The sequence below is a fragment of the Dendropsophus ebraccatus genome, chromosome 15 (assembly GCF_027789765.1).
Source record: "Dendropsophus ebraccatus isolate aDenEbr1 chromosome 15, aDenEbr1.pat, whole genome shotgun sequence".
NCBI lineage: Eukaryota > Metazoa > Chordata > Amphibia > Anura > Hylidae > Dendropsophus > Dendropsophus ebraccatus.
The window spans coordinates 27,696,450-27,712,553 of record NC_091468.1 but is presented as its reverse complement, the minus strand read 5'-3'; the positions used below and the strand labels follow the sequence as shown (position 1 = coordinate 27,712,553).

Here is a 16,104-nt window from a genome sequence, read left to right as displayed (position 1 = left end):
TAGGCTTTAGCCATTTTCTGCTCCACAGACAACCCCTTTAACCACATACGGTTCAGGGAAGAAAAAGAGTGCTGCACCTCACACCTATGGCTGATACTAGTACCTCTCAGCTGCATAAAAAACATCAGAATTCTGTATGTGAATTGGTCAAGCCACACTGCCCCATGTACCGCGTGCAGGTATCTGATACACATGGGTCCCTACACTAAGTCCACACTGTGCCGGTCAGCGACCACCACCCCCGCAGGCGTGCACAGTCAGGGAAGGGAGGCCATGAAACGGCCCTGCAACCCCCATGCCACAGGACCAGACCCAAAATTGCCACACCAAAACCCAGCCAGCACCACCGGCGGAGGAAGCTGCCCCCAAACAGCACAAGTCTGGATAAGGTATTGCACTCACCATAGCTATCAAAGACAGAATGGGACAGACAGGAGGGATTAAAACCATGAGCACTCAGGTGTCTCCTGCTAATTGCGGTCATGTGGGTCTCACCAGGAGGAGTGCAAAACACGGAGAAAAGAGAGAAACAAAATACGGTTCAGGGAAGAAAAAGAGTGCTGCACCTCACACCTATGGCTGATACTAGTACCTCTCGGCTGCATAAAAAACATCAGAATTCTATATGTGAATTGATCAAGCCACACTGCCCCATGCACCGCGTGCAGGTATCTGATACACATGGATCCCTACACTAAGTCCACACTGTTCCGGTCAGTGACCCCCCCTCCCCCCCCCGCAGGCGTGCACAGTGAACGAAGGGAGGCCATGGAACGACCCTGCAACCCCCATGGCACAGGACCAGACCCAAAATTGCCACACCGAAACCCAGCCAGCACCACCGGCGGAGGAAGCTTTCTCCAAACAGCACAAGTCTGGATAAGGTATTGCACTCACCATAGCTATCAAAGACAGAATGGGACAGACATTAACCACATACTGAACTTAATATATCCACATATGCAAACGATTTTCGCTCTATTCTCTGCAAAAAAAAAAAATACAGTGGTACCTTGGTTTAAGAGTAACTTGGTTTAAGAGAGTTTTGGTTTAAGAGCTCACAGTTTTTCAGAATTGTGACTTGGTTTAAGAGCATTGCTTTGGTTTAAGAGCTCCCTGTACCGGGTGGGAGCGCGAGTGGGAGAGGGGCATGGTCTGCATAGCGTGGTCTACAGCACTGTACTCTGACCCAGGAAGTCTCCCTCACCTTTCAAATCATAGCAGATCCGCTTCAGGTTGGGGCTTGCATCAGAGGACATGACGGTGGAGGTAATCTCTTCATAGCTGTTAGCCCTCTTTCCCTGGACAGAGAGTGCTGCATATATGTGCTCACTTCTGCCCTGCTTATTCCTTCATACTCCCTGCAGTCTCTGTCAACCCTTGTGTTTCCCATCCTCTCCATTACTGTACAGTAACTTATAATATCACATATTCTGCTGTTTCTGAATGTTTGTTTCATCTGTTTTACATGTTCAGAATTCAGAATAATAAATTATTATTTTTGGGGTGTGGAACCAATTGTCTGCATTTCTATGATTTTTTATGGGAAAATTTGCTTTGGTTTAAGAGTGGACTTGGATTACAAGCGCCGTCCTGGAATGGATTATGCTCGTAATCCAAGGCACGACTGTATATATAATAATTTCATAGATCAATATTTCCTTTCAAGATTTGTGTAAGTAACTGGTGTAATTGTATTTTTGATGAAAATGACTAGAGATGAGCAAACCAGGTTCGGGTTCGAGTCGATCCGAACCCGAACGTTTGGTATTTGATTAGCTGGGGCTGCTGAACTTGGATAAAGCTCTAAGGTTGTCTGGAAAACATGGATACAGCCAATGACTATGTCCATGATTTCCGCATAGCCTTAGGGCTTTATCCAACTTCAGCAGCCACCGCTAATCAAATGCCGAAAGTTCGGGTTCGGATCGACTCAAGCATGCTCAAGGTTCGCTCATCTCTAAAAATGACACAAAAATTGTCCCTATATTATTACAGCTATTATATACTTAAAGATGTATTGTAAGTATATCACTCGGCTTCCCATTTTCGAGATCATGGAGGCTCCACTGTTCAGAACTAAGAGTTTGTTTTCAGCAGAGCTGCAAATCGCACATGTGCACCACCACTACTTTTTCTTGTGTATGAAGAAGATGAAGAAGATGCCGGAATACAGCACCACATGGACCAGGGGTGGGGAACTTTTTTCCTGTCGAGGGCCATTAGGGAATTTATAAAATCATTCAATGGCCATAAACTACACGACAGATGCACTTAATGTTCCCCTGGTAGCTGTAGTTAACCCCCAAGTGATGCAGCCCCTGGTAGCCGTAGTTAACCCCAGTGATACCCCTGGTAGCCATAGATAACCCCAGTGATGCCCCTGGAAGCCATAGTTAAGCTTCCATGGATGCCCCTAGTGGCCCTAGTTAACCCTCCAACGATGCCTCTGGTAGTCATATTTAACCCCCATTGAGGTTCCAGGTAGCTTTAGTTAACCCCGTAGTGATGCCTCTAGTAGCCTAACTAATTATCAGTGATGCCTCTTGTAGTTTTGTTTCCCCATTGGAGGAACCATGGTTACAGGGCAGGGTCACGTGATCCTCAGCCTTTGCATACCACTGCACAGAGTTAAACACATATACAATATACAGGAACCTGAGAGTAATAGGGACTATATAGTCACAGTTGCAGTGCAAATAGTTTCCAGAACAGGCATGGCTGTAATAGCAAAAATAAACTGACAGTAAGAAACAGACAGCGTGTTCTGGGACACTGCACCCCCCCTTCCCCCCAGTGATGTCCCTGGTAGTTTAGTTAACCACCAGTGACACCTCTGGTAGTCCTTTCACCTTTACTCTGCTCTCGTGCTAGTCAGGTCCTCTTCTCTCTCCTTTAGTGGGAGCTGGTCTTGTCCTTCAGGCGGCGTGCAATGTAATGACACCATCGTGTGAGGCCCGCAGAAGAAAGAAAATGTGTGCCGCTCTGGTAGGGCATGAGCAAGCATGCACAGCATCCTCCTGTGCCTGGTGGCCGCTGCATTCAATGCTATATTGTTTACAGCACCTGCTGGATACTGATGATCAAACAGAAAATTTTCGAGTTCGAGTCAAACCTCGAACAGTAGTGAAGTTCGGTTCGAAGTTCGACTCGAACTCGAACCCCATTAAAGTCAATGGGAGATGTTTGGGTTAATTTTGACACCTATATGTAGTAGGAGAAACTGTAATTATCATCCAGAAGAGTAAACTGGAAACATGAAGCAACTTATAGCCTGAAATTTGGCTTTAAGAATGAAAGGAAAATAAAAGGGGGATAAAATACTGCAGATGAAGGAATAGTGAAATATTCGATAATTCGAAATTCGATTCAGATAGCTCCCGATATTCGTATATTCGGACAAATATCGAATCCCATTATAGTCTATGGAAGAAAAATACTTGGGAACATTGATACATCTAACAGATGAAGAGATTGATTTCTAAAAAAAATTATTCAGCAATGTAAACTGACCAAAATGGGCTTTTTACCCACTCAGGAAAAATTTGACCACCAACTCCTCTCTACCAAAGATTAATTCATCTAACAGATGTTGAGATTGATTTATTTTTTTTAATTATTCAGCTATGTAAACTGCCCAAAATGGACTTTTTAGCCACTCAGGAAAAATTTGACCACCATCTCCTCTGTATCAAAGATTGATTCATCTTACAGACAGTGGTTGATTATAATGTATTAGTATGCAGGATGTTACACGGTAGCACGTCACTTTCGGGGCCCAGCGGGCCCCTGAGTCAGGGTTGGCATCAGCTCCGCAGCGCTGCTTGTATTGTAAATGCTAGCATGGAGTTGTTAGAAGGACCTGTTTGCTGCAGAGCAATGGGGAATGACCTGGGGCAATGGGGAAGGGGGCTCGCGTGGGTCCCCCCGGTCTTGGCACTTCCCCCCGAATCAAGCAATGTTGTGACCGCAAGCAGTGTTTTGCTTGCGGTCACAAGATGCTCAGTCCGACTGGCCCCCGGCTGACACTCAGCTCCGCTCCCCGGGGGTGTCCCGGGGATTCCCGGGCAGCACATGCACCAGGGAGCTTACTGTGGCTGTCGCCTGGGACTTCCGGTACGCTCTCGTACGCTCACAGAGGGGCCATCTATAAGTGTGGGGGGGGGGGGGCGGACAGAGGGGCCATCTATAAGTGTGGGGGGGAACAGAGGGGTCATCTATAAGTGTGGGGGGTGGACAGAGGGGCCATCTATAAGTGTGGGGGGGGGGGGGGCAAAGAGGGGCCATCTATAAGTGTGTGGGGGGGCACAAAGGGGCCATCTATAAGTGTGGGGGGCACAGAGGGGCCATCTATAAGTGTGGGGGGGCACAGAGGGGCCATCTATAAGTGTGTGTGTGGGGCACAGAGGGGCCATCTATAAATGTGTGTGTGAGGGGGGGCACAGAGGGGCCATCTATAAGTGTGTGTGTGGCGGACAGAGGGGCCATCTATAAGTGTGTAGGGGGGCACAGAGGGTTTATCTATAAGTGTGTGTGGGGGACACAGAGGGGCCATCTATAAGTGTGTGTGGGGGACACAGAGGGGCCATCTATAAGTGGGGGGGGCACAGAGGGACCATTTATAAGTGTGGGGGGGGCAGAGGGGCCATCTATAAGTGTGGGGGACACACAGAGGGGCCATCTATAAGTGGGGGGGTACAGAGGGGCCATCTATAAGTGTGGGGGACACACAGAGGGGCCATCTATAAGTGTGTGGGGGGGGGACACAGAGGGGCCATCTATAAGGTGGCTACACAGAGGGGGGCATATACAATAAGGTGGATCACATAGTGTCAGGGCTGCCCACAAACTGAAAAAGGGGTGTAAAGGGGCCCATACAGATGTGCAGTTTGTAGAGAGATGAGGATGGTGCCAGAGTGAGGAGCCTAATATGTCTGTCTGGCAGATTCTGTGGATTCGTGGCTCGGAGAAGTTCTCATAATGGCCCAGGGCAGATGGAGAAGATGAAAAGGGAAGAACTCCGATCAGAGAAGACACCCCCTGTGAGTCACCTGATGTAACAGCACTGTAAAGTATATGGTGTATAGAGCCTGTGTAGGGCTGGGGCTACCTCTAGATTACTGTATGAGGTGATAGTGATCTGTGTATTCAGTAGTAGCGGTGGGGTTATTAGTCAGTATATGTTGGTCTTAGTATGTGGTGGTGTTAGTAATTATGTGGTAGTGTTAGTAGCAGCAGCGGTGATGTTAGTCAGTATGTGGTGTTATTAGTCAGTTATTTGGTGGTGTTATTCAGTAGCGGTGGTGGTAATATTTTTTGGTGTTATCTGGTACTGTGTTTTATTGGATTTAGTATACTGGATTTGCTCAGTAACAATATGGTGGTGATGGTAGTGTTTGTGGTGTGGTGGTAATATTTCCTTCCTATATACTGGTATTATTGGTCTCAGTATACAGGATTTAATCAGTAACAGTATGGTGGTAATATGTATGGTTATAATATTTCCTATATACTGGTATTATTGGTAACATCGGTTTTGATATATATATATATATATATATACATATATATATGGCAGGGGCATTACTATGGGGACAGAGGGCATTTTTACTATATGGAGGGCACAGCATGGGGACATTATTACTATATGGGGGCACAGCACGGGACCCACAAACCTCCTTACTTTACTGCACATGACACCAAACAGTGGAGTTACTACTGTATGGGAGCCTATGGGTGGGAAAAAGGGAAGGAAGTTGCTGGAAATGTGCGGAGCCTAAGATGTTTGTCTGACAGGTTCTGAAGAGATGAATTGTAGCTTGAAGAAATCATCATGGTGGTCTGGGCAAGATGGAGAGGAAACGGAGAGCGATCGCCTTAGATCAAAGAAGACGTCACCTGTGAGTTACTGAATTACGTTTTTTTTCAGTATTTTGTCAAACTTTATTTGGTAGGTGTGCCCTGAGGTGTGCTAGGTGTGCCCCGAGATGTGCTATACAAAGGGGCCCCCTGAGGCTCTCTCGACCAAGGGCCCACAAAAACCTGGAGTCGGCCCTGCCCTGAGTGATGTGCTGCGCTTGCTGTGGTGTGCGCTGTCCCTGGAGTCTGCCGCGCCCCCTCCCAGATTTCCTGTGGCTGAACAGGAACTCCCCCTCTGTCGCAGCACTTAGCTCCCCTGTGTACAGTGTCAGTGCGGCTGTACGCTGCTCCAGGTGGGCGGGACGTGGCACTGCGCTGTGAAGAAGCTGGAGACGTGAGTCACGTGACGTGAGCTGACTGTGTCTGCGCCGCCCATGACGAAGAGGAGAGGACTGAGCCGAATGAACAGCAGCAGCAGGAGCCCAGGAGCAGCCTGTGTCTGAGTGAGACATTTTAACATTTAAGTTATTTTTCTTAGGCAATGGGGGGTGCTGGGACTGGAACATGGACCATTAAGGGCTTAGGGGTGGGGGGCTGGGCTGGTAGTGGGACCAGCTGCAATTGGGGCAGGTGGCAATATGTTTATGGGGTTGGGGTGGCAGGTTGGGTGAACGGCCCTTACAGATGTTGAAATTGATTTTTCAAAAAATTATTCAGCAATATAAACTAATCAAAATGGGCTTTTTAGCCACTCAGGAAAAATTTGACCACCAACTCCTCTGTACCAAAAATTTATTAATCTAAAAGATGTTCAGATTAATTAAAAAAATATATTTTGCAAAGCAGACTGACAAAAATGGGCTTTTTCCCACTCCTGAAAAATTGGTACCATTGGTGGCAGCGAGAAGAGCTCAGCGGTGAACACGGAGATTGCGGTTCAAATAAATTAGGTATCAGAACATGGCAGGAGAGATGGAAGCATTTAAAAAATAACCATTTAGAGACCTACAAAGAGGATGAGGAGAAAGAGGTGTATGCAGTGCGCATCAAGGTTATACAGGTGTATTTTTCAAAAATACATTCAGCTATAACACTTGGAACACTAGCTGTGGGCAGCAGTAGAATCCAATTTTTAGAAGCAGTAGGCATAGGAACTACAGACGTGAGATGTACTGTAGTGGAAATGTGTATTTCAGATTTTCAAGAAGACATGCTACAGTTTACTAGTCAGTGACATCAGCAATCAGGGCATCAAAATGGTCAGAGATCCACGCTTGATTCATTTTTATAAATGTCATTGTCAGTGTATAGATGGATACGTTTGTCAGTTATCACCCCGCCATCTGTGCTGAATGTGCGTTGCGAGATAACACTTCTATGGCGTGTCAAGCAAGCTCAGGCCATTCATCCAGTTTGGACACCCAGAAGTTGAATGGGTCAAGACCAAGTCCAAAAACATCAATGTTAAGGCGCAGATAGTCATGGAGCATGGTCTTAATAATAATAATAATAATAATAATAATAATAATTTTATTTGTATAACACCAACGGATTCCGCAGCGCTTTTTTTTTTCTATGCATACAGTACAGAGGTACATAATACACAGTTAAATAATTAGAATAAATAAAAAAATAAAAAATACAAAGTATAAACGAGACCTGCTCGTTGGAGCTTACAGACTAACAACTTGGGTCTTAAGGTGGTCTTTGTGTGTCATAATGCTGCCCTGCCTTGCCGGCGTTGGTGAGATGGTAAAAATTGATTGCCAAATGTCACCCAGTAGGGCTGTGCCACACTACCTGCTGCTGCAACTATGTGTAATTCTACTGCTGCTGCGTTGCCGACGCTGTTCCGCTGTGATATTAGAATGTGAAGACCCAAAAAAAGTTGGTCAATGAGCACTGTCTCAAAATCCTGCATTCTACTATCAATTTCTGTGGGTGGAAGGAAATTGCTCACTTTGGTCTTGTAAGGTGGATCAAGGAGGGTTGCCACCCAGTAATCGCTGTTCATTTTTATGGCCTTAATGCGTGGATCATGTTGGAAGTAATGTAGCATCCAAGCACTCATGTGTGAGATGCTCCCGGGATCTCCCAAGCCTAGGGGGCTGAGGGGCACTAACAGGATCTTCATCCTCTTCCTCCTCGTCCTCCCCCTGTAATCTGTGCCAACCTTTTACCAGTGAAAGGAAATCAGTACCGGTGGTGTCAACTCCTGCCTCCTCATCCTCCTCCACTTCTTCCTCCTGATCGTCAACAGAGGCCTGGCTACCGTGGGAGCTGTACTGTCATCCTGCACCCACCCTCGACCTAGAACCAGTGCCTAAAGGAGACCTATACAACTGTGAAACAGTTGGGTGCTCTACATCCTCTAGTGAGTAAGTGTCTGCCTCCTCCTCCTCTTCCTCCCCCTCCTCCATCACTGCTGAGACCTGCTGCCGCAGAGTGCCTAACGTTTATTCCAGTAAAAATATTACCAGGACGGTGATGCTGATTAGGGCATTATCTCGACTGACCATTTTGGTGGCCTCAAAACTGGCAAGGATGGTGCACAGATCTTTCACCTGTCTCCACTCTCTATGAGTGAACACCCTGAGGTCCGCAACACTGCTAGTCAGGCCATGCAACATTTCGTACTACATAATGGCATTACGCTGCTGCCACAACTGCTGGAGCATGTGGAGCATGTGGAATTCCAGCATGTTGCCACATCACAGATAAGTCGGTTGACGGGGAGGCCAAGACCCCATCGCAACGATGCCAGTTGTGGCGAAGCATGGTGCGAACGTCGGAAGTGGGAGCTAAGACCTCGAGCCTTCTTCAGAAGACTATCAACACCAGGGTAGCACTTTTCTGCACAGCCAGGTTCATGACGTGTGCCAGACAAGGCACGTGTGTAAGTCTGCTGATCCTAAGGGCAGCAAGGAGATTGCTCCCATTGTCGCACACCATCTTACGTGGTGACAGGTTCTTAGCACCCAGCCAGTGGTCAGTCTGAGTGCACAGAGCCCTCCACAGCTCTTGACCTGTGTGTTGACGGTTTCCAAGACAAATTAAAGGCTTGGTTTCTCTTAGCACGTGATGCTACCTGTTGAGGTTGGGGATCCTGGCTGTGCACCATCCCAGCAGTTTTGGAGACTGTTGACAGAGACCCAGAGGCACCAGAGGCAGTGTCAGCCACCAAAGTCACCCAGTGAGCAGTCAGGGATATGTAACAACCTTGACTGTGCTTACTGGTCCATGTGTCTGTAGTCAGATGGACCTTGGTGGACACAGATGCAGCCAGCACGCTTGAGATATTTTCTGCAACGTGCTGGGCCAGGGCCGGGACAGCTTTTCTTGCAAAGAAATGCCTCCTAGGCATCTGATACTGGGGACATGCCAGGGCCAGAACATGGCGGAAGCCATCTGTGTCTACCAGGTGGAAAGGCAACATTTCCAAAGCTAACTGTCTGGCAATGCCAACATTAAGTTTTTTGGCTTTGGGATGGTTGGGGTAAAAGTGTTTCTTATGCTCCCACACCTGGTGCACAGAAGGCTGGTTGCCGGACTTGCAGCTGTATAGATGTGCAGGTCACACTGGTGGTAGAAGAAGGTGTCAGCTTTGTTGGTGGCGGTGGGAAGCGGCCGACATTGTCTTTCAGTGGAGATGGTGATGCTGACCGCTTGGTATTTCTGACGACAGACCAGCTTCCTGATACTCCTCTGAGGGCATCAGCAATTGGGCGTCAGAGAAGACTAAATCATCCTCTTTGGCCTCTTGATCATTTGAACCTTCTTCTGACCCCAAATGCATTATGTGGTAAGAGCTCTTTAGAATCTGGATTATTTTCTGTGGCCTGTATATTGGGTAGGGACATTCTACGCATGTTTGCTTCCAGTTGGACTGATGATGATGACTATGATGACATTTGTGGCCATGACTGAGAGGAAGAGGAGGTCAAAGCGCTTGATTCAGGGTCCGATAACCACAGAAGAACAGATTGACAATGCTGTTAATTAATAAGGTGCACAGAAAACTTAGCAAGAGAGGACAGTCCTGACGGTCCAGCTACTCTATATCCCCAAATCAGATGTACAATGGATTACTGGGTATAACAGATGTCAAGTATTCCATATTTTTTTATGAAGGACAAAGAACGTATGATAGCTGATAGGAATACCGCTGTAATCACTGAACAAATCCACATACAAATCAGATGTACGTTTAATAACTGTATAACAGATGTCAAGTATTTTGTGTTTTTGGTGAAGGACAGAGGACGTTTTTGAGCTGATAAGAATACAGCTGTAATCACTGAACAAATGCAAGTACACAAATCAGATGTACATGTAATTACTGTATAACAGATGTGAGCAGACCAAAATACACTTTTGGGCACTATGTATAAATTGGCAAATCCAATATGCAGCCTGCAATACCAAAGCTAAGTATTGCTGTGACTGCAATGCTCTCTATGGACAGGAAAATGCTTGTTGCAAAAATGCTACTCTAACCCACTAATCTCATTAATCTCACTTCACATCTGACTAATCTCACTAATCTCACTTCTTATCTGACTAATCGAAATGGCAGCATGCTATGAAACCAGGAGACACTGAGAGAGCATTCTATCCAGCACAGTGAGTGAGCAGAAAATAATGTCTGGAACTCAGCACAGTGACTTTTATTTGAGATGGTCATGTGATTATAGCAGTCAATGAGACCCCTACACTTCAGGAATGAGTTTTCTGACACTTCTATGTGCTCTGCACTGATTGGCTGGCAGAAAGGCGTTTGAACACTAACTCGAACAGTAAAATGTTCGGTTCGGTTCAAATTCGAGAAAATCGAGATGTTCGACTTGAACCTAACTTTTCTCGAACAGTGCGATCAACACTACTGCTGGACACGGGAGATCAGGCTGCATCAGGAGATCTCGAGGGCTGGAGGTTCCCCATCCCTGCCATAGACAATGAATGGAGCAGCCTCACCCGCATGCACAATTCACCACTTCAAAACAAACTCTCAGGTCCCCATTCTCAAGATCTGAGACTTATCCCCTATCCCGTACATAGAGAATAAGTATCTTTACTCAGAATTCCCCATTTAAACAAGTCAATATATATCTGGATAATGCCAGTGAGCAGCTTCTTTATGCCAATTGGTATTTGAATTAATTGATAAGGTCACTATTTGTAGGAGCATGCAGGAAGAGTAAATGCATAAACAAGTCTTAACACGCAGTCATAACACTTTCTGCTCTTAACCAAGTTTAAATGCTTACAGACAAGAAACAATATATTCTGTTACGTGTTCCTCAGTTACCAGTATGTCTAGTAATTTACCTGTATAGTCTGCAGTCCTCCATATGCAGTGGAAAGCAAAAGAAATCCAAAAGAAAGAATAATAATATTCTTGAGGTGTTTTATATCCATTAGTATCTGTTCCTCCTGTATTTATAGGTGAGAACTATAACGTCCTATTGTTCTAATGCCAGCATAGAAAACAAGTGTTAGAAATGGACGAGGTTCAGAGTAATATAAGGATTCCGGGCTGCAAAATATTGTGGTTTATTTCTTCACTTCAATGCTAATGTGTTGTAGTATGTAAATTACTTCCTAGTTGACTAATCACATAGAAGATTATGAAACTGGATTAAGGTTACGAACCTATAAATAAGACAGCTCTCAAACAGGCAATTTGGCTCCTGCTTTGACTATTATTATTATTATTAGGGATGAGCAAACCGAACCGTTATGAACCAGATTTGTTACGAACTTTCAAAAAGTTTGTGACGAAGTTCGTTAAAATCGCAACGGTGTCGCAAAACTGTACTTTAATCAGAGAATAGAACAGGCTACAAGGGATTATTACTCCTTATAATCCTTTGTATCCTGTTAATATGTGAATATCAAGGTGTGTGACGTCACTCCAGGAACAGGAAGTGCCTGAGCGTCCATGCTCTTTCTCATTGTGTGTCTAGACTGCAGAGAGAGAGGAGGTGTACGTTAGGCAGAGAGGGAAAACACATAGATTACATATCCAAACAACTGGAAAAGTACAGGGAGAGATAGAGAAGGAGTATATATTGTTTGTGAGAGAAGCCGGAGAGAGGAAGATAAAAAAAAAAAAAATCGCAAGATCCAGGGAAAGCTTGATAAGCTCATACATAGTGAAAGAGGCTGAGAAATCAAGAGTTAGGTAGAGAGAGGGATAGATATAGCCATCTAACTCAAAAATCGTGATATCTAGGTAGAGATAGGGAGATAAAATAAAGAAATAGGGAGAGAAAAGTGAGAAGAGTCACTCAGGACACGTAGCATTGAACCAGCTACTGTTCCGTGACAGAGAGGAGACGCTAGACGTTTGTTTGTAATCAGCTGTTGTAGGTGACGCTAAGTCAGCGCCTCACAAAAGCTGTTCGTTTGTGCTCTGCTGGTTGCCGTCAAACCCCTCTAGCCACCCGCAACCAAAAAAGTAAAAAAAAAAAAAACCTTAAAAAAAATTAAAAAAAAGTTGGTTTGTTTGTTTGTTTGTGACCAGCTGTTCTATTTGAGGCAAAGTCAGCGCCCCACAAAAGCTGTCCGTTTGTGCTCTGCTGGTTGCCGTCAAACCCCTCTAGCCACCCGCAACCAAAAAAGTTAAAAAAAAAAAACCTTAAAAAAAAATAAAAAAAGTTGGTTTGTTTGTTTGTGATCAGCTGTTCTATTTGAGGCGAAGTCAGCGCCCCACAAAAGCTGTCCGTTTGTGCTCTGCTGGTTGCCGTCAAACCCCTCTAGCCACCCGCCACCAAAAAAGTTAAAAACGAAAACCTTAAAAAAAAAAAAAGTTTGTTTGTTTGTTTGTGATCAGCTGTTCTATTTGAGGCAAAGTCAGCGCCCCACAAAAGCTGTCAGTTTGTGCTCTGCTGGTTGCCGTCAAACCCCTCTAGCCACCCGCAACCAAAAAAGTTAAAAACGAAAACCTTAAAAAAAAAAAAAAAAGTTTGTTTGTTTGTTTGTGATCAGCTGTTCTATTTGAGGCAAAGTCAGCGCCCCACAAAAGCTGTCCGTTTGTGCTCTGCTGGTTGCCGTCAAACCCCTCTAGCCACCCGCAACCAAAAAAGTTAAAAACGAAAACCTTAAAAAAAAATAAAAAAAGTTTGTTTGTTTGTGATCAGCTATTCTATTTGAGGCGAAGTCAGCGCCCCACAAAAGCTGTCCGTTTGTGCTCTGCTGGTTGCCGTCAAACCCCTCTAGCCACCCGCAACCAAAATAGTAAAAAAAAAAAAAAAACCTTTAAAAAAAAAAAAAAAAGTTGGTTTGTTTGTTTGTTTGTGACCAGCTGTTCTATTTGAGGCAAAGTCAGCGCCCCACAAAAGCTGTCCGTTTGTGCTCTGCTGGTTGCCGTCAAACCCCTCTAGCCACCCGCAACCAAAAAAGTTAAAAAAAAAAAAAACCTTAAAAAAAAAATAAAAAGTTTGTTTGTTTGTTTGTGATCAGCTGTTCTATTTGAGGCGAAGTCAGCGCCCCACAAAAGCTGTCCGTTTGTGCTCTGCTGGTTGCCGTCAAACCCCTCTTGCCACCCGCAACCAAAAAAGTTAAAAACGAAAACCTTAAAAAAAAAAAAAAAAAAGTTGGTTTGTTTGTTTGTGATCAGCTGTTCTATTTAAGGCAAAGTCAGCGCCCCACAAAAGCTGTCCGTTTGTGCTCTGCTGGTTGCCGTCAAACCCCTCTTGCCACCCGCAACCAAAAAAGTTAAAAACGAAAACTTTAAAAAAAAGGTTTATTATACTGGCCTGGAATCAATTAACTGCTGCCTCCTCCTGCTCTTCTAGTAGTCTCTTTTTAATTATACTGGCTTGTAATCAATCAACTGCTGCCTCATGCTCCTCAAGTAGCCTCTCCTCAATAATACTGGCCTGGAATCGATCAACTGCTGCCTCATCCTCCTCAAGTAGCCTCTCCTCAATAATACTAGCCTGGAATCGATCAACTGCTGCCTCATCCTCCTCAAGTAGCCTCTCCTCGATAAGACTGGCCTGAAATCGATAAACTGCTGCCTCATCCTCCTCAAGTAGCCTCTCCTCAATAATACTGGCCTGGAATCGATCAACTGCTGCCTCATCCTCCTCAAGTAGCCTCTCCTCGATAAGACTGACCTGGAATCGATAAACTGCTGCTGCCTCCTCCTCCTCCTCCTTAAGTAGCCTCTCCTCAATAATACTGGCCTGGAATCAATCAACTGCTGCCTCATCTTCCTCAAGTAGCCTATCCTCCATAATACTGGCCTGGAATCGATCAACTGCTGCCTCCTCCTCAAGTAGCCTCTCCTCAATAACACTGGACTGGAATCAATCAACTGCTGCCTCCTCCTGCTGCTCAACTTGTCTCTTCTCAACAATACTAGCCTGGGTGCAATCAAGTGCTGCCGCATCCTCCTTGTAAACTTTTTTTTCCAATATTTTTTTTTACTATTTTTGCACTTTTATTCACTATATTTTATTAATTTTGTTCCTATTATTATTATTATTAATTTATTTTATTTTTTTCTCATTATTCTTGGAAATTTTATTTTCCCACTTTTTTCATTGTAATAGCAACTGCAACTAAACAAAACTATACCCTATCACACTCCCACTATTGTAGCTGTAATTATTCAGCCGTTAGAGCAAGGTTCGTTTTTGGTTCATTTCGGACCGACCTGAAATTCACGAAAGTTCGCCGGATCGAACCGAACCAAACTTTTCAAAAGTTCGCTCATCCCTAATTATTATTATTATTATTATTATTATTGTTTGTATCATTTTCTACCTTTTGCTTGATTTCATATACTTCATATACTTTTTGGCCATGTGACCCCAGAGTGCGCATTCTATGATTTTGTAAAAAATATTGAACACAGTAAGACCCCTTTCACACATCCGCTCAGAAAGAATAATGACTAGTGATGAGCGAGTACTAAAATGCTCGGGTGCTCGTTACTCGAGACAAATATTTCCCGATACTCGGGTGCTTGTTTCGAGTAACGAACCCCATTAAAGTAAATGGTAAACTCAAGCATTTTTGCAGGAGACCCAAGCTCGGCAGAGGGTAGGTCGTGTGAAAATCTGTCAACCACAGAAAATGATGGAAACACTACGGAAATGGATAGGAAACAGCAGGGACAGCATGCATGGATGCCTCTGAGGCTGCCTAATCCCACCATTATGCCAAATTATGGCCAACAGTATGGCGGTGATCACACAGTGAAGGATTAAAACAGAGGTAGCATATGAACCACCTCAAAATTTATCCTAACACATTGTGGCAGTGAGGACAAAGGGAACCATTAAAACAGAGGTAGCATATGAACCACCCCAAAATTTAGCCTGACACAGGGAAACATTAAAACACAGGTAGCATATGAACCATGCCAAAATTTTGCCTGACACAGCATGGTGAAAGAACTAAATGGAAAAAACAAAAATGCACCAGGATTGCTGATTTTATTAAATTATATATCACAAAAAAAATCTTAAAAAGCAATCAAAATTTTTCTGTTACACCAATATGATATTATTAAAAACTAGAGATCATGGCGCAAAAATTGACACCCCAACCAGCCCTGTAGGTGGAAAAATAAAAGCGTTATGGCTCTTAGAAGCCAGGAGGAACATTGCATTAATTTGACCCGGACTTTTGTGCATCAAAGGGCTCTGTCTTGAAGGGGTTAATAACTTGTCTTTTTAAGTTACTAGACTGACCTGGGCTGGGGCATGACACCCCGTGAATACTTTTGCAGTTGGGGTAATTTTCTCTGTATCATGTGACTCACCACTTCTCCCCACCGCTGATTTGAGTTTGAGTTTGAATTTGAGCTTCAGTTTGAATTTGAGTTTCAGTTTGAATTTGAGTGGCTCAGTGGTTAGCCCTGTAACCTTGCAGCACTGGGGTCCTGGGTTCAAATACCACCAAGGACAACATCTGCAAGAAATTTGTATGTTCTCTCCACGTGATCACCTGTTCACACTACTGCTGTTTCAATAGCTGTGTACCCTGAGGCCCTATAAGTTGCGAGAAGAAGCTAGGGAGTGAACGTCTGTGGTGTGCTTTGAAAATTGAAATTGAACGTTTAAAAAAAAGACCATAAAGTGGCCTTTACCGACCTTTAGATGAGGCAGGCGTGGAACCTCCCAAAAATTAGGCCAGACACAGCATGGCAGTGAGGACACAGAGAACCATTAAAAGTAAGGTAGCAAGTGAGCCTCCCAACAATTATGCCAGACACAGCATGGCGGTGAA

The 16,104-nt window shown here is 44.6% G+C and overlaps 1 protein-coding gene across 4 annotated transcripts in view; it reads right to left on the bottom strand.

The window, feature by feature from the left end:
• LOC138774550 (protein unc-93 homolog A-like) overlaps window positions 1–11,418 on the bottom strand; it is a 37,724-nt gene extending 26,306 nt beyond the window's left edge. For 3 of the 4 annotated variants that reach the window (XM_069955528.1, XM_069955529.1, XM_069955532.1), the window contains exon 1: window positions 11,188–11,418. In XM_069955528.1, coding sequence (XP_069811629.1) covers window positions 11,188–11,277 — 90 coding nt within the window. In that variant the 5' untranslated portion in view covers window positions 11,278–11,418. Of the gene's footprint in view, window positions 1–1,207; window positions 1,282–11,187 lie in introns of those variants that run through there. The other variant, XM_069955530.1, reaches the window with a different exon arrangement.
• Between the last annotated feature and the right edge of the window lie 4,686 nt (window positions 11,419–16,104).